The 22627-nt window shown below is 35.9% G+C and overlaps 1 protein-coding gene across 8 annotated transcripts in view; it reads right to left on the bottom strand.

Moving 5' to 3' along the window:
* HERC1 (HECT and RLD domain containing E3 ubiquitin protein ligase family member 1) overlaps nt 1-22627 on the bottom strand; it is a 202993-nt gene that overhangs the window by 127650 nt on the left and 52716 nt on the right. For all 8 annotated transcript variants that reach the window (XM_065941927.1, XM_065941924.1, XM_065941925.1 and 5 more), the window contains exons 3-12: nt 20015-20110; nt 13035-13229; nt 11920-12231; nt 8173-8269; nt 7468-7611; nt 5963-6090; nt 4410-4554; nt 3862-4033; nt 2454-2588; nt 1957-2122 (exon numbers count right to left, since the gene is read on the bottom strand). In XM_065941927.1, coding sequence (XP_065797999.1) covers nt 1957-2122; nt 2454-2588; nt 3862-4033; nt 4410-4554; nt 5963-6090; nt 7468-7611; nt 8173-8269; nt 11920-12231; nt 13035-13229; nt 20015-20110 — 1590 coding nt within the window. The remainder of the gene's footprint in view (nt 1-1956; nt 2123-2453; nt 2589-3861; nt 4034-4409; nt 4555-5962; nt 6091-7467; nt 7612-8172; nt 8270-11919; nt 12232-13034; nt 13230-20014; nt 20111-22627) is intronic.

Below are 22627 nucleotides of genomic sequence, written 5' to 3'. Positions count from 1 at the left end.
CCAGCTGACAGACATTTGTTTGTTTCCACTTTTGGCTATAATGAATAATACTGAACATTATAATAATGAACATTCACATACAAGTTTTTAATAAATTCTCTTAGATATAGACCCAGGTGGAATTGCTACTTTATAAGCTAACTGTATGTTTAACTATTTACAGAACAACCTGTTTTCCAAAGTGGATGTATCATTGTATATTCCCATTAGCCATATATGAAGGTCCCAATTTCTCTACATCTTCACCAATGCTCGTTATTATAAGTTTTTTGTTGTTGTTGCTGCCACCCTGGGTCTTTGTTGCTGTGTGCAGCCTTCTCATTGTGGTGGATTATCTTATTGCAGAGCACAGGCTTCAGCAGCTGCAGCTCGCAGGCTCCAGAGCACTGGTTCAGTAATTGTGGTGCATGGGCTTAGTAGCCCTGTGGCATGTGGAATCCTCCTGGGCCAGGCTTCAAACCCATATACCCTTCAATGGCAGGAAGATTCTTAACCACTGGACCACCAGGGAAATCCTATTATCAGTTTTTTTTATTACAACCATTCAGTGGGTATGAAGTAGTATCTCACTGTGATTTTAATTTGCATTTCCTTTATGCCTAATGATGAACATTTTTTTTCATGTACATACTGGCCTTAGGTATTTCTTCTTTGAAGACATGCCTATTCAGATTTTTGACTCATTTTTTGATCGGGCTGTTTACTGTTGAGTTGTAAAAATCTTCTATATATTCTGGAAACTAGAATCTTATGAGACACGACACATGATTTACAAATATCTCTCCCATTCTGTGAGTTTTATTTTCATTTTCTTGATACTGTCATTTTAAGCACAAATGTTTGTTAATTTTTTAAAAAACAAAGACTACTAGCAGCATTGGTAAGTGCTCTTTCAAAGTTGTTGAGCAGGCACAAACTTCTTGTTTCAGATCAAGTGTTACATCTTCAACTTAAGTGTACTCTTCTTTGGTCCTAATGGTTGTTGCAGAGTTTGTTCCTTGAACTGATCTGTACTTGAAGCAACAGTTTCAAGTGATAAATAAAGTCTAATTTCTCACTCTTCATAACCAACAGCTCAGCACTCCCTCTACAGCACCAGCATAAAAATAAATGCATTTTAATTTTTACTAAGTCTAATTTATCTTTTTTCTTGGCTGCTTGTGTTTGGACATCATATCTAAGAAACCACTGCTCAATTCAAGGTCATAAAGATGACAGATGAGCAAAAATTCAATATATATAAGTAGCAAAAGATTATTCAGCCTTAAAAAAGAAATTCTGACACATGCTACTTAACATGGATAAATCATGAAAATGTTATGCTAAGTGAAAAAACCACTGACAGAAAGACAATGTATGATTACACTTTTATGACATACAAGTTGTCAAAATCATAAAGAAAGTAGATTTGGTAGTTGCTAGTGGCTGAAGGGAGGGAGAGAATGGTATGTTATTGTTTAATGGGTACAGAATTTCAATTTGTAAGATGAAAAGAGAGAGATAAACAGTGGTGATGGTTGTACAACATTATAAATTTATTTAATACCACTGAACTATATACTTAAAAATGGTTAAGATGGCAAATTTTATGTTATGTGCATTCTACAACAATAAAATTGGGTACTTGTGCTCAGAAATTCATCTTCTGGTGGAAAAGAGAAACACAGTTGTAAGCAGACAACCACAAAACAATGTGATGTGATGACAACATACATGGAGAAATCAAACCTGGCAGCAGAGCAGGAAACAAAAGGTTTCTCAGAGGTGACATTTGACCTTTAGGATAGACAAGCTAACAAAAAGGACAAGTTAACAAAAAATTTATGCCCACCAAGAAAACAGAAGTAACAGAAAGAACATCCAATTGAAATTGACCAATACAAAGCTGAATTTACAAGCTACAACCTTAAGGAGAAATGTGACTGAGACATAGATGTACAAGTCTTATACTCTTACCTCTTGGATTTCATCTGGGACAGTTGAGTCCATCAGTCTGAAGAGCAAATTTCGAAGTGGACCTGCCTGTCTCCCAAGGATGCTAGTAGCTACCCCTCCCGCAAGAGCAAGAGCAAGGTGATTTGAAAGCAGCTTCAGGCACAGTTTGAGGAAATTGTGGTGTTCCCTGAAACCAAATAAACTGCTATAAACTTCTGGAATATAAAAGAGCACATGCTATCTACTTTGGGTAACATTTTTTCTCTCTTTAAAATTTTTTTCAAATTATGACTAATAGTAATTTTAAAAACATGGTTCATGAATTTATGAATAATTTTTCCTAAAGCTTATTATCAGTACATATGCATGCTGAGCTCTTTTTTTGATTATAAAATTTCATATAATTGAGGGAGAAATTGAGTAAGAAAGAATAACTTAAAATTCAAAATGAGTAATAGATTGTGTGCACATGTGCACATACACACAGACACATACAAATACACACATATATAACATACCTTGACGAAGGGAAAGGGAGTGGGGGAATCTCACTGTTTATTTTATCACAGTATCTCTCAAGAAATGAACGAAGGTGTGAGAAGGTACTCTCTTCAAGATCTACACAATAAGGTCGGTGCCAGGCAACAACTTGTCTAGAAGGAAGCATAAGAAAATCATGAAATACCCTTAATGTGAAATTTTCACACACAATCAAAAACAAAAATTAAGGGTACTAAAGTTGAAAGATGTCAATAAGATATACAAAGACCTTTCTGATTATAAAGGTGATAAAACCCCTTCATTTTAGCAACTGAAGAATACCAAGAATCTGCCATTTCTAGAATTCTTCAAGAAGAAAATATATAGCCACTACTTATTTTAGGAGGTCTGGATATTCATTCACCTTAAGTCAAAGTGCTGAACTGCATGAATTACTATAGCCCCTTCTGGTTCTTAGGATCCATAAGATGTACAGTTCATATTAAGAAAAATAGCCTGACTCTGTACAGCAATATCTTGAAATGTAGTGGGTGGGCCAAAAAGTTTGTTCAGGTTTTTCCATAGGATTTACGGAAAAGCCTGAAAGAACTTTTGGCAAACTCAATACTAAAAGAAAACCTGTTCAAAACTCTTGTGAAAATTTTCAAGATCTTGGGAATCATTTTCTACATATAAGGTGGAAAGCTGCAGATTTAACACTGACACTAAGTTATTTATATTCAATTTATTGTATTTTCAGCTTTTGTTTTAGAGAGTAATTATCTATAGATGTTTAAAATTGGTCAGAATGCTATGATAAACCATATCTGAACCAAGGGTTTAGAATACAAATACAATATATTTCAAATTATTAATTAGCCCATATACATCTGAACATAGCTGAAATAACTCCCAAATTTCTTAAAATTCAATCTTCAAATATTGGCTAAAAATTACCTGATTATCTAAATAGATAGGGTTATCATGTTAGGAAAAAGTCAAATTTCTGCAAAAAGTAACTTCCTTCATCTAAAAGTATGGCCACTGCTTAAAAAAACAATGACACAGATAAAGGGCATGGAAGCTAATTAACTATTATTAAAAAGCAATGACACCTAGTTCTGATTTTGATTATTTTAATTTAGTTTCCTCCTGATAAGTGGACACAATTTTTAAGATCAGTATCTAGAGAGAAAGAGAAGGAATTCAAAATGTTTAAAAGACTCTTAAATTAAGATAGCATTTTAATGTACAATCTTGTTTATGAAATACATCTAACCTCAACATTCAAATTGAAAGATATCTAGATGGCATGTCTATGACAGTAAAAAAGCCATTATCAGAAATATTCAGAAGAGTATTTTAAGAACAATGTTCGATTATTTCTGCTTCTATGAGTGTTTTTGTTAACAAGACACAGGACATTGTAAACAGGGGCACACTCACCTGTCCCTAGGAAGAGCAGTCCACGCCAGACTGTGTGACGTTCCTGCAGAGATCTGCTGAATGGCGATGCCATCTAAGCCGCTTACTTTCTTTGGTTTAGTAATGGGACCTGTGGAGTTTCCTTGTCCACACTGCCCCATTGAGTTATTTCCCCAGGCATAAACTTCATTGTCTGAAAACAAAACATAAAGAACAAAAGAAAACTCAAATTTAAATGCACAACACTGGAATTTCCCAGTGGTCCAGTTATTTAAGAATCCACCTGCTAATGCAGAGGACACAGCTTCAATCCCTGGTCTGGGAAGACCCCACATGCCACAGAGCAACTAAGCCTGTGCCCCACAACTACTAAGCCCACATGCCACAACTACTGAAGCCTGCGATCCTAGAACCCACAATTTGCATGCAACAAGAGAAGCCACCACAATGAGAAGCCCATACACTGCAACAAAGATCCAGCACAGCCAAAAATAAGAGAATTAAATAAATGTAAAACACTTATGAAAGGTAGTATTTAACACTATCTCTTTAAAAACAAATGATCTTACCATGAGAAAGAGCCAAACAATGACTGTCTCCAATAGAAATATCAACTATTCTTGTGGCAGCCAGTTCTTCAATAAGCTTTGGTCTCAGTGCAGTAGCTTCTGATGAACCACAACCTAGACAAGCTCCACAGCCCCAAGCATAGACCTGAAACAAACAAAAATACATTATACGTTAGGGTTTCCTTGGTGGCTCAGTAATAAACAATCTGCCTGCCAATGCAGGAGACACAGATTTGATTATTGTCAGTCTATCACCATAGCTTTTGCTTTATGGCAGAAAGCGAAGAGGAACTGAAGAGTCTCTTGATGAAAGTGAAAGAGGAGAGTGAAAAAGCTGGCTTAAAACTCAACATTCAAATAACTAAGATCATGGCATCCGGTCCCATCACTTCATGGCAAACAGATGGGGAAACAATGGAAACAGTGACAGACTTTAGTTCTGGGGGCTCCAAAATCACTGCAGATGGTGATTACAGCCATGAAATTAAAAGACTCCTGCTCCTTGGAAGAAAAGTTATGACCAACCTAGACAGCTCATTAAAAAGCAGAGAATCTGAATGTCTAGTCAAAGCTATGATTTTTCCAGCAGTCATGTATGCATGTGAGAGTTGGACTATAAAGAAACCTGAGCACTGAAGAATTGATACTTTTGAACTGTGGTGTTGGAGAAGACTCTTGCGAGTCCCTTGGACTGCAAGGAGATCCAACCAGTCCATCCTAAAGGAAATCAGGCCTGAATATTCATTGGAAGGACTGATGCTGAAGGATTGATGGTGGCCAATACTTTGGCCACCAGATGCAAAGAGCCATCTTATTAGAAAAGACCCTGATGCTGGGGAAGATTGAAGGCAAAAAGAGAAGGGGACAACAGAGGATGAGATGGTTGGATGGTAGCACCGATTCAATGGACGTGAGTTTGAGCAAGCTCCACGAGCTGGTGATGGACAGGGAAGCCTGGCATGCTGCAGGCTGCAGTCCGTGGGGTCACAAAGAGTCAGACACAACTGAACAACTGAACTGAACCAATCGCCATAGCTGGACCCTTTCCACCACCAACGAACAGAAGGAAGTTAACACATGCATGGAGAAAATCAAAAGTTTAAAGGGATTACACAATTCTGACTATCTTAAGCCTGAGTAACCCTTTTCCAGAAACACCTAACCCTCTCATTATTTTCCATCTGGAAATATTCTCCTTTATCTCTCTTTTGATCACCTTCTCGCCTTCTTAGTTTATATCACTGATTCCAGCAAGATCTATTCTCACTTTCCCCCACTATTCATGAGTTCTAGGAAAAGGTTTAAAGGGTGCTTAGTGCTAGAAGGCTTTTTAAAATTGTCTTAATACAAAGAACATGGAGTTAATAAGTCTATCTAGCTTACAAAGGTCAAGTCAGAAAATTTCATTCCTTCTCAGACACTCAACATCTTCAATCAGGAGAAAATATTTCCTTTCAGTAGATTAACTTTAAAATTTAAATATGAATATTACTTTTCAGTCACCTGGCCTTCTGAAATACTTTCAACCTTTTATGTCCATCCCCTAGTCCTACCTGCCCTGTTGATGTCAAAGCAAGTGAAGACTGACTTCCAGCACAAACTTTACGAATGAACATTCCTTGTAAAGCTTCAATAACTTTAGGTTTATACACTCTGTTGGTGTCACCATGGCCAAGTTTGCCTATAAAAACAAACATATTTAAGTTAAACAACTTATCTGTTTCAAAGAAACTTTACTCTTTTTCTAACTATTAATGTTGATAAACATCACTAACCTTTCCATAACTAACCTGACAAATTGTTCACATCTTAGAAAGCTCATCTTAGAAAACTTAGAAACATCTTAGAAAACAAAATTTCTGATAGCAGAGGATATTAACAAATGAATCATTTCATTGCAAGAAAAAAAAACAATAAATAATAGGTTACCTTAATTTGAAGCAATAAAAACCACTTTGAGAGAGATACAGAAAATTCATTTACTGTCTTTCTCGTCTTTAATGGTCATATTTCTTACTTTAAATTTGCTGATAAAACAAACAGGTCCTATACAAGAATGTGCGGCCTTCTCAGATGGCACTAGTGGTAAAGAACCCGCCTACCAATTCCAGAGATATAAGAGATGCAGGTTTGATTCCTGGGTTGGGAGGATTCCCCTGCAGGAGAGCAGAGCAATCCACTCCCAATATTCTTGCCTGGAGAATCCCACGGACAGAGGAGACGGACGGATGGCTACAGTCCACAGGGTCGCAAAGAGTCAGAAAGAGCTGAAGCGACTTAGCACACACATTCAAGAATGTGTATACATGTGATTATTTTTTATTTTTTTAAAAAGACTCAATAATTCACCAAACAGAAAACTTGGGAAATCACCAAAGGGAGGGAAAAAAAAAGGCCAAGAAACTCCCTAAGAAGTAAATACAAGCTAAATACCATTTCACTATTGAAACTATTTTTTAAACATCTTAATTTTAATTGCCAGTATTTCTGAGGGATATGGGGAAGTGAGCATTCTCATATTGCTGGTGGGAGTGACTAAGAAAAGTAGGAAGACTGTCATTCATTATTCTGTTTTTGATTCTGAAAAAAACTGGAAAGTCTAGATATTCAACAATAATAAATTCCTTTGTAAGTTTTGCTATAATCACATGAAAAAATACTTTGAGCCATTGACAAGAAAAATGTACAGCCATATTTGTTGACACACAAAGATATTCATAAGATACTATTAGACAAAAACCAACAGGTTGCAAGATAGTATCTATGGTATAGATAGGTCTGCTTTCTTTTTTTAATACATCTATATAGAAATATATGCATATATTTACATAAGTGCATATGTATAACATTTAGATGTCTATCTCCCAAAATTTTAACAATGTTTATGAGCAACATTTGTAGAAACAGTTCATTTAAATTTTTTCAACGTCAGAAAAAACATTTGCTCATCTATCTGTATCTGAGTTCTCTACAATAGGCTTGTACGACTGAAAAATAAAATTTTTAAAACTCAAGGGAAAAAAAGGCCAAAGTTATCAATAAATAATTTTTTACATACCATTGTCTCCTCCTCCAAAAGACCATACAGTTCTCCCATCTTTAGATAAAGCAATAGTATGTGAACTGCCACAAGAAACTTCTCCTACATTGCTAATGTCTTTTACTAATGTTGGAATGTTACGGCTATTACTGTCACCATGACCTTGGATAAAACACACACAAGAAAGAAATAATGTTAACTCTTTTTCTTTAAGTCATTACTTCACAGGTAGAATAAACATTACAAGTTACTTACAGAATTGAGGAATTTTTAAAGTGCAACTAAATATGAAAAATTGAATCATTTCTAATATCTTTGCATCTAATCTTCTAGGCTGCTCCCAATATGAGGTACCCAGTTCCTTCAGGGAATCAGCAGAACATTCTATCATGCTCCTCTCATAGCACGTATCTATAGCTATCTAGTATCATGTTAATGTTAACTTGTTTTCACTACCTCTATATTACACATTTCAGGATCACTTCAGAATGGTATCTTTCTTATCCCTGAAATCCTATAACGCCTATAGTAAATACTTGCTAGATTTAATTACATCTTAAAAGCAGCAGAATCTAGGTACTCTCTCTATAAAATTATCTTTCTCTGAGCTGAAAACTAAAAAAATAAACAACAGTCTTTGGCTTATCAGTCTCACTGCTTCTTAATATCCACTGTCATCTCTACTTTTCTGTGAAAATAACTTCAATTATTAAAAAATCTTACCTAATCTTCCAAAATCTCCTTCACCCCACGTGTATAATTCACCATCCTCTGTGACAGCAGCACTATGTCTGTATCCAGCCGACACACAAACAACCACCTGCATTGCACACAAAGGGAATCTGATGACTACAAAGGTGAGAAAACACAGAGCTCGCATTTGACTCTACGCACAGACTTCAGAGATACTGATGTTCACAGCTCATCCAGGAAGGGCCAGGTACAGTTTAGAAGCTTTTGCTCCAGAAAGGGTGCCTAGCTAAAGGGTCAAGGAAGTGCTGAAATACAGTCAGAGCTCTGTTGGCCAAGCCACAAGCTCTGCTTCTACCAAGAAAGAGCAACTTTTCTTAATTCCCACAAAGAGATTGTAAAGGTTAGCAGCACCCTCTCACCCCTTGCCTCCCCGCCCCAAATACATCAATCTAATCACTTACAACAATACTACATCACCAATCAACTCTTTACTCAAAGAGCTGGATGGGGCTGAACACTCATGACAAAATGAAAAATTTTTAAATAGAACATTTAAACTTTTAAATATAATCCAGTCCTGGTTAATCAAGAAAAATTCATTGCATAATAGGGCTAGCTCTCAAAAGCACACTGACTGTTACCAAGGAAAGAAGATCTAAGGAGTATATATGTTTATATCAATTAAACTCCTAACAGTATCTCTTTACCCTCAAATAGCTACAGAGTTGATAAGCAGAATCAGGGAAATAAAGGTATATGGCAGCACAATTTGGGGGATCACTTGTACCTTTTAACAATAATCAAACTCACTAACTTTTGGAAAAAAACAGAAAAATAACTGTACTAATAACCACATTTTTTAATCTGCAAAAGTCAGAACTCACTTTAGAAAATCTAAGATTCAATTAAAAATACTGAGTACCTAATACATTTTAGATAATCTATTAAGAATTTCTGAAAATTTTACCTGTAAATTATTAATTCATTTTGGGGGACTTTTTCCTTCATGATATTCATACTAAGTTATTTTTAACTAGTAATGTTTCCACTGTAAAATGGAACACTAAAAGAATATAAGTAGGGAATTCCCTGGAGGTCCAGTGGTTAGGACTAAGCACTTTCATGGTGGTGGCCTGGGTTCAATCACTGGGTTTAAAGTCATGGAACAGGGCCAAAAAATTAAAAACAATGGGAAGTGAGAAAAAAGGTACTAGAAAAACTAAAAACAATATAATTTTAAAGAGTATTTATCTGAAGTTTCTTAGAGTCTCATATTCAACACTTTATCAAAAGATCCCTTGACGTTAAGTGGAATGTTCTCAGGCTCATTGCTTTAAGGCTGATGTCTTAAAATTAAACATTTAAAGTTATAATAAAGTAAAATTCATTTGCTCCAGCAAATACCAGACCACCTGACCTGCCTCTTGAGAAAGCTGTATGCAGGTCAGGAAGCAACAGTTAGAACTGGACATGCAACAACAGACTGGTTCCAAATAGGAAAAGGAGTACGTCAAGGCTGTATATTGTCACCCTACTTATTTAACTTATATGCAGAGTACATCGTGAGAAACGCTGGGCTGGATGAAGCACAAGCTGGAATCAAGATTGCCGGGAGAAATATCAATAACCTCAGATATGCAGATGACACCACCCTTACGGCAGAAAGTGAAGAAGAACTGAAGAGCCTCTTGATGAAAGTGAAAGAGGAGAGTGAAAAAGTTGATTTAAAGCTCAACATTCAGAAAACTAAGACCATGGCATCCAGTCCCATCACTTCATGGCAAATAGATGTGAAAACAGTGGCTGACTTTATTTTTCTGGGCTCCAAAATCACTGCAGATGGTGATTGCAGCCATGAAATTAAAAGATGCTTACTCCTTGGAAGGAAAGTTATGACCAACCTAGACAGCTCATTAAAAAGCAGAGACATTACTTTGCCAACAGAGGTTCATTTAGCCGAGGCTATGGTTTTTCCAGTGGTCATGTATGGATGTGAGAGTTTGACTATAAAGAAAGCTGAGCACTGAAGAATTGATGCTTTTGACCTGTGGTGTTGGAGAAGACTCTTGAGAGTCCCTTGGACTGCAAAGGAGATCCAACCAGTCCATCCTAAAGGAGATCAGTCCTGGGTGTTCATTGGTAGGACTGATTTTGATGCTGCAATTCCAATACTTTGGCCATGTGATGCGAAGAGCTGACTCACTGGAAAAGACCCTGATGCTGGAAAAGATTGAGCGCAGGAGGAGAAGAGGACGACAGAGGATGAGATGGTTGGATGGCATCACCAACTCAATGGACATGGGTTTGGGTGGATTCCGGGAATTGGTGATGGACAAGGAGGTCTGGTGTGTTGTGTTTCATGGGGTCGCAAAGAGTCGGACACGACTAAGCGACTGAACTGAACTAAAATTCATTTGATGGCCAACCTTGTCAGACAAATTCCCATGAAAGAAAAGTATCCCACTTTTAATTCTGGTATAAAATAAAATTTAAATTTTAAAGGTTTTTATAAAAGAAATCATAGAAAGAATGCAATCTTAAAATGGAGGAACTTACAAAATTGCATTTAATTTTAAGTTAGGAAAATGACTTCATTTCTTTAAAGGTAAAAGAGAAACAAAAATAGGAGTTGTAGATTCAATTTCTAATGGTGCTAATTATTTGTGTGTGACCTTGGGCAACTTACTTAACCACTTTTAATGCCTCATTTAAGTTTTTGTTAAAATGCCATTTACTCCAAGAGAACCTTCTGATCTCATTGTCTAGTATCACACCCCATCAAACTTAGGATCTGTTCCATTACTCAAGTTTTTCCTTACTATTATTTGAAATTACTTTCTATGTTTGCTTACTTATTATCTCCAGCCCACAGATTAAAGATCCACGAGAGTAAGGATCTTGTCTCTTTTGTTCACTGTGCTGTGCTTAGTCACTCAGTCGTGTCTGACTCTTTGCAACCCCATGGACTGTAGCCTGCCAAGTACCTCTGTCTACGGGGCTTCTCTAGGCAAGAACACTGGAGTGGGTTGTCATGCCCTCCTCCAGGGGATCTTCCCAAACCAGGGATCAAACCCAGATCTCCCGCATTGCAAGCAGATTCTGTACCATCTGAGCCACCAGTGAAGCCCAAGAACAATGGAGTGGGTAGCCAATCCTTTCTCCAGAGGATTTTCCCGACACAGGAATTGAACTGGGGTCTCCTGCACTGCAGGCAGATTCTTTACCAGCTGAGCTATCAGGGAAGCCCCTATTGTTCAATATTGTATGTCAAATGCCTAAAACATTGCCTGGCACTTGGAAAAGAAAGTGAAGTTGCTCAGTCGTGTCCGATTCTTTGTGGCCCCATGGACTGTAGCCCCCCAGGCTCCTCCATCCATTGAATTTTCTAGGCAAGAGTACTGGAGTGGGTTGCCATTTCCTTCTCCAGGGGATCTTCCCAGCCCAGAGATCAAACCCAGGTCTCCCGCATTGCGGGCAGAGCCACCAGGGAATCCCATATAAGGTACTAGATAAATATTTGTAAAATGGATGATTCTATTTTCTATCTGTAAAATGAAAATAATAACTGCTTTAACAAAGCTATTAGAAGAATTAAAATTTAAAACTGTATGTGAAAGTGTGCTGTAAACCATCAAGCAGACATACAAAAGATAAGTCAAAGGGTCAGGAAGAGGGCTACCTCAGAATACACCAAAATCTGAAAGGTATTGTCAATTATAGCAATCATAAGTACCAGTGCAACTAATTATTTTTAAATCCAAAAAGAAGGGTACATACCTTTCCCTGCAGAGGGCCCTGAATAAGCTTGGGATATTTCTGTGTTGAACTATTTCCATGTCCCAGTTTCCCATAATCACCATCTCCCCAACTGAAGACTTCTCCTTCTGTAGTAAAAGCTAAAGTATGACCATCAGATCCTTTAGAAGATGAGACCTTTTTAATGGACCTGTGAGGCTCAAATGTTAACTTTTTTAAAGTAGATTGATTATTAGAGTCTCCAAGGCCTAGTCTTCCATAGCTGCCTTTACCACAAGCTCTGACAGAGCCATCTGTAGAAATGACAAAAGTGCAGTACTGTCCAGCTTCAATCTATAAACAAACAGAATGAGATATAAAATGCTTCTGTGAGAATCAAAGTATAATATTAAAGTTTATCTTACCAAAGAAGCTCAAAGGAAATCTTTTAAAGTGGAAATGCATCTCCACAGAGATTAAGAAGTAAACAGAAAAATAAAGAAAATTATTAATGGCCTATTCACATTGACTTCATTGTTAAATTAATGTATATTTTATCTTTTCAAGTTATCTATCCAGTTTTGGTTCAATGAAACAACATTGTTTCATCCTCCTTTAATATAACTGGTGAAGAGAAAGAAGTAAAATTTTCCTGTAATTCCTTAGGGTCCATTATAACAAGAACCATGTAATATTTATTCTAAATTCATTTGAGAAAAACATATATTTTAATGAAAATAATAAAATAGAAAGTTCCAATTTGCCTAAAAGATAGCTACAAAGGTAAAAAAGTGATCACAATAAGAAAATGGAATGACAATATGGCAAAAGGAAAATTCTAATTTTTACCTAGTCTAAAATTTACTATTTGTGTTGAATATATGGTAAGTCTGCTGACATTCATAATTCTTTTTAAAACTCCTGATGCAAATTTGATTTTTTAAAACTTGGAAATACTGTTAGGAAAGTGAGGGACTTAAAATAAGTTTTTCTATAAAAATGCAAAAACTGATGCAGTATAGTACAGGAACAATACAGATAAGAAAACAAGCAAGAACATTCACTCATAAAAACAAAAACCAAAAAAATCCCACTCATAACATTATTTAAAGCAAACTGTGTCATCTACCAACTTGTAAAGTATGCAGAGAACTCACAGTCTGAGCATCAGAGAAACTAGGAGCCAGTTTGGGTTGTAGTATCTTCTCCTGTGTGCCTTCTACCAACTGATGGCTGCTATTGCTCCCCCAAACATAAACCTCACAGGTTTCTGAAACAATGGGAGTATCACCAGTCTGAATGCTATCAGGGCTAGCACATGTTCTTGAGTAATCAGAAGCCATTCTGCAAACCTATTAAAATAAGAAACATGCAATGAACACTTAAGACATTTTTAGTATAGATATTTTTATAGATATTCTCTGAAATTGTTGACTTTCTTTCTTCTAAAACTATCTCAACTGTTCAAATAATCTAAGAACAACACATTCAATCTTAAACACAGAGACTGAGATTACGTACTCCCACAGAAAAAAATCACTAAAAGATACTAACAAACGTGGCAAAAATGGGGAGGAAAAGACACAATCAAGCTTTTTATACCTAAATATTTTATTAATGTATAAAACAGCATTATAGAAAAACAAGTAGAAAAACTCCACCTTTAATAATCCCATCACCTTAATATATGCTACTTTTTTTTAATATATGTCCTTCCAGAGTTCTGCATATACATGTTTTTTAACAGTTATCACAGGGGATATACAAATGATGACACAAAAGGACCATACAGAATTTTCTTTGTCTACCTAGTCTTCATAATTGAAGCAACAATATTTCATCTGATGTAAAAATCACAATTTACTCAAGCATTTTCCTTTAAAAGGACATTCAGATTCTTTCCACTTATTAGTTATATAAGCCATTTTTAACAATATAGCTGCTGCTACATGTTTAATTACTTCCCTTAGTAGAGAAACTCAGAAATGGGACTATTCTATGCAAAAAATGCCAATAATCATACGATTCCTGAAAGATACCATACCAAATTGCCTTTGAAACTGGTGTTATGATATTATAAACAAAATGAGGGCTTCCCTAAAAACAATAGTGGCCCAGAGCAATTCAACACTCACACACACGTATCTATACATATCTATACATGTATATATGTATATACATATACATATATATATGTATATCTCAATATATGTATATATGTACATTATCTATATAATCTATCTACATTATCTATACATTATGTACAATTGTATATACATTATCTATACACACATTATATACATTGTATGTACATTATATACAATCTATATATACATTATATATGTATATATGTACATCTATATGTATATATAGATATAGCTATATAAAAAATCATGGCTTATTTACCATTTGTGTTGAATATAATGGTAAAGTCTATTGCCATTCATAATGCTTTATAAAAAATTCAGGCTTCTCCTCTCCCCTCCTCTCTCCTCAAAACCCTGCCAAAAGCATAGAACCAGGGTTGTCATCACAGTTTTCCTAACCAATGAATAGGCCTATGTGAGAGTACCAGTCTCACTGCATTCACACCAATAATTATTATGCTTAAGATTTTTTTTTGAAAACTTCATTGGGGAAAAAGAGCATGCGTTCTTTTAATTTCACAGTTCCTTATTATCAACAGAACTAAAATTTTCCCAACTATTTGCTTACCACTAACTTGCAGCCATTTATTTATTAGAGCTCAGTGGATCTTTTATTGACCTGTATGAATCCCATACAATAAAGATATTATCTCTGACAACAGCAGTTGTCAATTTGTTGATTGCTTTTTAAAGCTTTTATTTTTTAGTTTTGTTTTTTTCTGAATCAAGCAAAATAAAAGAGGAATCTTTAAAAGCCAATGTATTATATCACCAGACCATTAAATGGGAAGGTATAGAGTAATTTCAGTCAGAACCTTTAAATAGTACCCAAAAACAAGAGAATATGTGTGTCAAGTAATTTTCAGTGAACATCAGGAGAGTTCTGAGAACACACAAAATGTGCATAAATAAAGGTTGCTTGTCCCTAATAAAAGATCTGAAATTCTGCTGCCAACAAAAGGATGATGGGCTCAAGTAAGTTAGAATTTATCTCAAGATCTATTACAGTAGTCTCCCTTTTTCCAGTTTCACTTTTTGAGGCTTTAGTTACTGGCAGTCAGCTGCTGTCTGAAAATATTAAATGGAAAATTCCAGAAATAAATAATTCATAGATGCTAGACTGCACACTGTTCTGAGTATCATCCTGTTGTCCAGCATAGATAGCCACGCTGCATAAACTACCCACCCGTCAGTCACTGCGCAGCCATCTGGTAACCAGCATTCCGGTGCCTATGTTCAAGTAACCCTTGTTTTACTTAATCATGGCCCCAAAGTACAAGGGAGCTATGATGGCAATTTGGGTATCCTCTTACTGTACTGAATTTATAAATTAAGTTTTAACATAGGTATGTATATATATATATAGGAAATAACATGGTATTTATAGGGTTTGGTACTATTTACAATTTCAGGCATCCATTGGGGGTTTTGGAATATATACTGAAGTGAAGTGACAGTTGCTCAGTTATATCCAATTCTTTGCAATCCCATGGACTGTAACCAGTCAGGCTTCTCTGTCCACGGAATTCTCCAGGCAAGAATACTGGGGTGGGTTGCCATTCCCTTCTCCAGAGGATCTTCCTGACCCAGGGATCAAACCTGGGTCTCCTGCATTGCAGGCAGATTCCTCACCATCTGAGCCACAGGGGAGGCCCATTATATACTGTGTGGATTACCATTCTATAACAAGGCTTAAAAAATCATAGCCCTCCTTCTCTGACCACCACAAAAAAGAAAGAGGAGGAGAAGTTGAGGGGACAGGGAAAGAGAAGGGGAAGAGAAGGGGAGAGGGGAAGAGAGAGAGAAGGAGAGGGAAGGGGGGAAGAGAGGAAGAAGTGGAGGGAATGGGGGAAGAAGTAAAAAAATTTATTCAAAAGACTTAAGAAATGTTTTTTAAAAACAACTACTGGGTGGGAAGAATTGTAGGAAGATGACAATAGCAGCAGCAATGTAGTTTTCCAAACACGGAATCACTGCACAGAACAAAAAGAAGGCAAAACTCCAAACTCATGCTTAACATTCACAATAAAACTAGACATAGCTCCAGTAACTCCAAAATATAAGCAGGTGCAGACAAACCACTACCAAACACAGAATATGCACAGTAATATATCTGTATAGGAAGAAGCCAGAGACTATCCGACAGACCTAAGAGTTAAGAAAAAGGCCCAAAACAACCAACCCAGTACTCACCAGAAAGAACAGTGAGCCAATCTAAGCAGTTGCAACTGGGAAGAGCTTTGCCCTCTCTAAAAAGCAGGTAAGCACAAAGGATTCATGAGGAGAAGTTTGAAAGAAGCTAGAGCAATCTAACTTGGTGACCTCTTGAAACCAAACGGACAAGCCAGTACTCCCTTCCAGAATAGAGCCCTCATGTGAAGCAGAAACTACTGGGAGTGGAATAAAAGTTTAGCAGAATGGGAACAACAGAGAGGAAAGAGATAAGCTTAAGATAAAAGGTGGGGAGGGGAATATGCTGGAAACCACCTTATTTCTTTTTCTTATAACATTACATAAAAACAATAGAGGAAGGGAGTCTATGGATTTAGAAAAGCTACCTTGAATCTCATCCCATTCTAAAAATTTAGGAAAATAAAACAAAATTTTCATTAAAATAAGCAACAAAAAAGTACAAAGGTCAAATTCCATATGAAGCTATTATTGGGGGAGCGGGGGAGGGAAGAGACAGAATAACATCACTACTTTTCAATAAAAGCAAGTCAGAAGAGAACTGCCCACAAGACATATCAAACTGTAACCTATTTCAAAGCCAGCTAAAGGGATTGAGAAAATGAAAAGTGAAAGAAATGCACAACTCTGAAATAGACATGTTCAAGAATAACGTGGCAGACTCAAAAAAGAATTAGAAATAAAAGAAAAAACACCATTTTGGAAATGAAGAGTAAACTATAGGGAATCCAAGAGTAAATAAATACAAAAGATAATATCATAAAAGCAACAAAAGATTAAAAGGATAAAAGTTGTTTAGAAATAAAAAAGAAATGAAAATCATATAAAAAGTATTAAAGAAAACGTGAGAATTACTAGTTAGGCAAAGATCCAACAAATAAGCAATAGGAGTCCTAGAAGAGAATCAAATAAAAAAAGAGTAAAAATAATACTAAAAACAATAACTTATGGAAACTTCCCTGAAATAAAAAAGGTTTCAGACTACATATTGAAATCTTCACATCTCTGAGAATATCAACCCTGAATGGATAACATCAAGATGTATTCTAGTAAAATTACTGATCTCTAAAGAAGAGATCCTTTGGCTTCTCAGCAAAACAAGCATGTGACTCCTAAATATATGAAAGAAAATCTGATTATCTTCAGACCTCAGCAGCAAAGGTTTATGCCAGAAGAAAATGGGTAAATACATTTAACAAGTAGAAGGAAAGAAAATGTGAGCCAAAGATTTTATCTTCTCTCTTCTGGAAAGTGACTTTTAAGTATAAAAAGCATAGCAATTAACATGTAAGAACTAAGAGAATCTTTTCCATAATTCTTTATTGAGGATTCTACTTGAGAATAAGCTTCGAACAACTAAAAAGAATAGAGAGACACTAAGAGAAACTGGCAGTGAGCATTAAAGATGTAGTTATTTATAGAACTCATACTAAGTGAGGGTTATAACGTAGAGTTATGCATGCTATGAGTATGTACGTATAATACAACTACAAAAAATGGGGAAATCATATGTAAAAAGCATTTTTTAGTAAACATACGATGGTAGTATTTGTCTTATTTTAGGATTACTCTGTGTGTCACACTATGTGACCAAAATAAATAATTACAGGATATTCTAATTCTACATCCCTGTACCTTGAAAACTGATGTTCTTACTTTGAAAGGAGATATAAACTGTAATATAGAAAAGGGTAAGTATAAATTCTATAATCCTGAAATTAAAAATATCAACTAAAGAGGTATACTATTAGCTTTAAATACTCACACACATGTACACACACACAGACACACACGCAAACTTCCTGGCTCTACTGTAAGAACCTAGAAAAAAAACACTGACACAGTAGTGATGACCATGATTGTGATCCTGAAATACTATTTTCCACCAAAAGAAACCAGGGCTTATGGAGAAATAGCTAACTAGCTGCAAATCCAGATCAAGAAATGTGTAAGATGAGTCCATCTTGAGTTCAGGACAATTTGAAGGGTCAGTTAGCAAGGAAGCTATCAAAGATTATTAGGTCTATGTCAAAAGAACTTGGGAACCACCCTGAAGAGACTATTACCCTGAAAGACTGTTGGCCAAAGATAAAATAGTACGAGCTTCACTACAGTTGATAATTCAATGAAGTAAAACTTGAATAGGTTTAAATCTGAGTTTGTAATAGTATTTTTCAAGTGAAATCAACTGGTCAAGCTTGAAGGATGACAGAAGACCAGTTCATTAAAGTGAAAATCAGTAAATAAAAATTGGTGTTAAAAATTTTTTTAAAAAAGCAAATGGGAGAATTAAACATTTATTCTGCTTTTCCTATTTGAACTGTCAGAAGGTAACCAAACAGTCAATAAGGGAATCATTTCTTCATGAAAACATTCCAACTAACAACTGAAAGATGAAATATATAATTAGAATATTACCATTTTGCAACCAAGCACCAACGAATTAATAGATCTGATTATTAAGAATTCAGGGTTGCTAGTACTACAAAAAGAGACAACCAGATGAAAGATCACAACACCATGTATGGTCCTGCCAAAGGGATCAAACCTGAAACAGATCAAACCTCTAGATTCACCTGTCAAAATACAGGAAATACACAGGAACTGTATTTTGAGTAATCAATTAACAAAATCCTACAACCTAAAAAGTCCAGGTTCCTGAACAAATACATTGAAGGAAAAGATATACATATGATTTTTTTTTTAAGTAGACAAGACTGAACTATAGTGTCTAGGGATGCACACAACTATAAAGAAATGCAAGGAAGTGACTACTCTTATACTCTTAAAGTCAGGATAGCGGTTCTTTAGAGAAGGAGGAAAGGGATAATGACCAGGACATGAAAGGGTTTCTAGAGCTGCTGGTAAAGTTTTCTTTCTTTCCTGAACACAGATTAAAAGGCTATTTGTTTCATAATAATTCCATTAAGGCATTTGTGTTTCTTATCTGTTTTTTTTTTTTTTTTTTTTAAATATTATTTTATTAGTTGGAGGCCAATCACTTTACAACATTTCAGTGGGTTTTGTCATACATTGACATGAATCAGCCATATAGTTACACGTATTCCCCATCCCGATCCCCCCTCCCACCTCCCTCTCCACCCGACTCCTCTGGGTCCTCCCAGTGCACCAGGCCCGAGCACCTGACTCATGCATCCCACCTGGGCTGGTGGTCCGTTTCACCATAGATAGTATACATGCTGTTCTTTCAAAACATCCCACCCTCACGTTCTCCCCCAGAGTTCAAAAGTCTGTTCTGTACTTCTGTGTCTCTTTTAATAATAAATTTTTAAATTAAAAAAATGCACATTATACAAAGTCCAAAATGAATAAAAGGGTATGCATTGACAAATATGTCTCCCTCCCACCCCTTATACAACACCTCAGCTCCACTTTCTAGAAGCAACCAATCACTGACACCACTTTCTTTTGCATCCTTTCCAGAGACAGAATTGAATTATTTTTAAGGGATAGACAGAAGCATTTTAAGACAAACTAACTTTTCTTTTTTCTTCTTTAATTTTTTTTTGGAGTATAGTTGATTTCCAATGCTGTGTTAGTTTCAGATGTACAGCAAAGTGAATCTGTGATACATATACATCTATCCACTCCTTTTTGGACTCTTTTCCCACATAGGCCGTTAGAGTGCTGAGTAGAGTTCCCTGAGCTATACAGTCAGTCCTTATAAGTTATTTATTTTATATCTAGTAGTGTGTATATGTCAATCACAATCTTCCAGTTTATCCCTTGACAAGGCACCTTTTAATGTGTGATTATTTAAAGCCATGATTATTACATACCTCTTCAAAGAGACACAAGGCTGCCTCATAGAGTGAGCACAAGCCGTCGGATGTCCTGGTTGGTTCCCTCCACTGACTCCGATCAGCAGATGAACCCTATAATTAAGACATTGTGGAATACAGTTTGGTAAGGAGAAAGACATACATTAAAATCACTTAAACTGTCCACAAAACATTTAAAGAGCTGTTTATATAATTATGTGCTTTAAGATCAAATCCTAACATTACATCATGAAACCAACTTATATGTGTTGTAAAAGAGGTGGCTATAGAGTGAAGCAGTAAATTAAGTACCAATCCCTCACTGATTATCTTATTAAACAGTGATTTGTTCTAAGGGTCACAGGTTTAACACAAAAACAGTCAAAGAGGCAGAATTTTGCCAATTACACACTCTCTGGGTGACCAATATTTAATAAATGAAGTGAAGTGAAAGTCGCTTGGCCGTGTCTCACTCTTTGCATCCCCATGGACTGTAGCCCTCCATGCTCCTCTATCCATGGGATTTCCCAGGCAAGAATACTGGACTTCCCTGGGGCTGCCTTGTTCACTTGCTCCACGAATAAAACAGCATACAGCCAACTTAACTGACGATCCTGACCAGAACAGCAGTTAAGTCTGTTCCTCCTTAGTTTTGGCATAACAAAGATTCCACAAGTCAGTTCATAGCTGAGGAATCATAGCTCCTCTCTGGGACTAACAGCCTCACGTAATTATTCACTTGACTCTCCATATATAAACACCTTACAGGCATCTCAAATAAACATATTCAAAACTAAATTCCCTATCTAACATTTCCCCCACATTCACCAAAACCAGTTCCTCCTATGCAATTCCTCCACAAAATGACCCAATGGTTATGACCAGAAATCACTCTTTTACTGAAAACTCATAAATCAGAGTGAACTTAACCTCCACTGTTCCCTTAAATTCCTATATTCTTAAATCTTTACATCACAAATATCAAGTTCCTTCTCTGTTTTTAATCCTGTAATTGTAAAATTTTCATTGGTGTCTTTATTTCAAAAGCTATTGTTTATAAAAACACATTCTACATGATCACCTGGTAAATATACCATAGAAAAGTATATCCTCTACCGCAGAAGGGATCTGGGCCTACATGCTCTCTAAGATCCCATTCAACTCCAGGACTATATGATTGTATCAATTCAAGGTATTTTAATTAACATGATTCCTAGGTAATGAAAGAAATGATACTGGCTATTTAATTTATTGCCAGGTCATCAGGTGTTAAGCTACTGCTACCAATTTTTCCTCTTAATCCCTTAAGGTGGTACTTCTGGAATTTTAATGTAAACATTAATTATCCGGAAATTGTTAAAATGCAGATTCCAATTCAGTAAATATAGGTGGGGGGCCTCAGATTCCGCATTTCTAACAAGCTTCCAGTGACACCAATGCTACTGTCTGAGGCTCACATTTCAAACAGTAAGGCTTTAGAGAGCCACTTGCAGGTCTCAGAGTCATATCAGAAGTTGACTGTTCAAAATTACCTACACATAAGGTGTGGCTATACCAGAAAATACTATGAGGTACAGCCTCTCCAAATTCCATAATTAGCAGTGTAGAACCTCTGGGAAAAACACAATTGAAATCTGTGACTCCATTCTTTAAAGGTCATCTCTACTGATCACCAAACCAAAAGCAGATGAGAAACAACAGCTTACTATACCTTCTTGGGAGCTGGTACCAGGACTATAATAATTGATTTTCTTATGCCTGTTCATAGTATAAAGGAAAACACTGAAAACAGCATAAGGTTTTCAGTAACAGACCTGTGTTTAAATCCATGATTCATCACTTATGGGCAATGTGACTTAAGGATTAGTTTCCTTATCCTTTGACAGGAATAACGCCTCTTTTATTTAGGGCTGTTGGGGATAACAACTGAAATTATGCATAAAACATCTTTAGCACAGTTCTTAATACATAGAAAACTCAAAACTAGAAGCAGTAATTGTCATTATTTTGTATGATGTACACAGAGAAAGAAGAGAAAACACAGGAAGTCTTTAATATATTTTTGCACCAAACCAATTTTTTAAAAAATTCTTCAAAATCTGTCTGCAGTGACTGTCGTTGATTTCTGTTCTCCCCAAAAAATCAGTATTAAGTGTGAGACTAATCCCTCCCCAGTCAATTAGGGTTAAAGACATCGCTAAAACCCATTTTGTATAGAATTCTTAATATGTTTTGTAAATATACTGCATAACAGAAAAAGAGGGCTACATCTAGGCATTTTTCATTTTGGAAAATAAAGCATGTTAAGTGTGTAACAATTTACACACTGCTAACAGGAAGTTCAAAGGTCTAAAGATACAGGGGAAATTAAAATAACAAAAATATGTGGTTTTACAGGTCTTCATTAAATTCCCTTTCTCTTATTTACCTACCATCATAATATATTTTCGTTTTTTTCCCACCTGTCTTTTTATTAATAAGATAATCGGACAAAAACATTAAGACTTGATGGACTACATTTCCTTATGTTCTTGCTATCTAGTTTTATTCTTCTTCTAATTGTTTCAGTGACTCCCCACTGCCTACAGAATTAAGCTCAAAACCCTACAGCCTGGGATACGTGGCCCCACC

This window comes from Muntiacus reevesi, chromosome 7, assembly GCF_963930625.1.
Source record: "Muntiacus reevesi chromosome 7, mMunRee1.1, whole genome shotgun sequence".
Taxonomy (NCBI): domain Eukaryota; kingdom Metazoa; phylum Chordata; class Mammalia; order Artiodactyla; family Cervidae; genus Muntiacus; species Muntiacus reevesi.
Note: the sequence above shows the minus strand (reverse complement) of the source record. Positions and strands in the feature narration are given on the sequence as shown.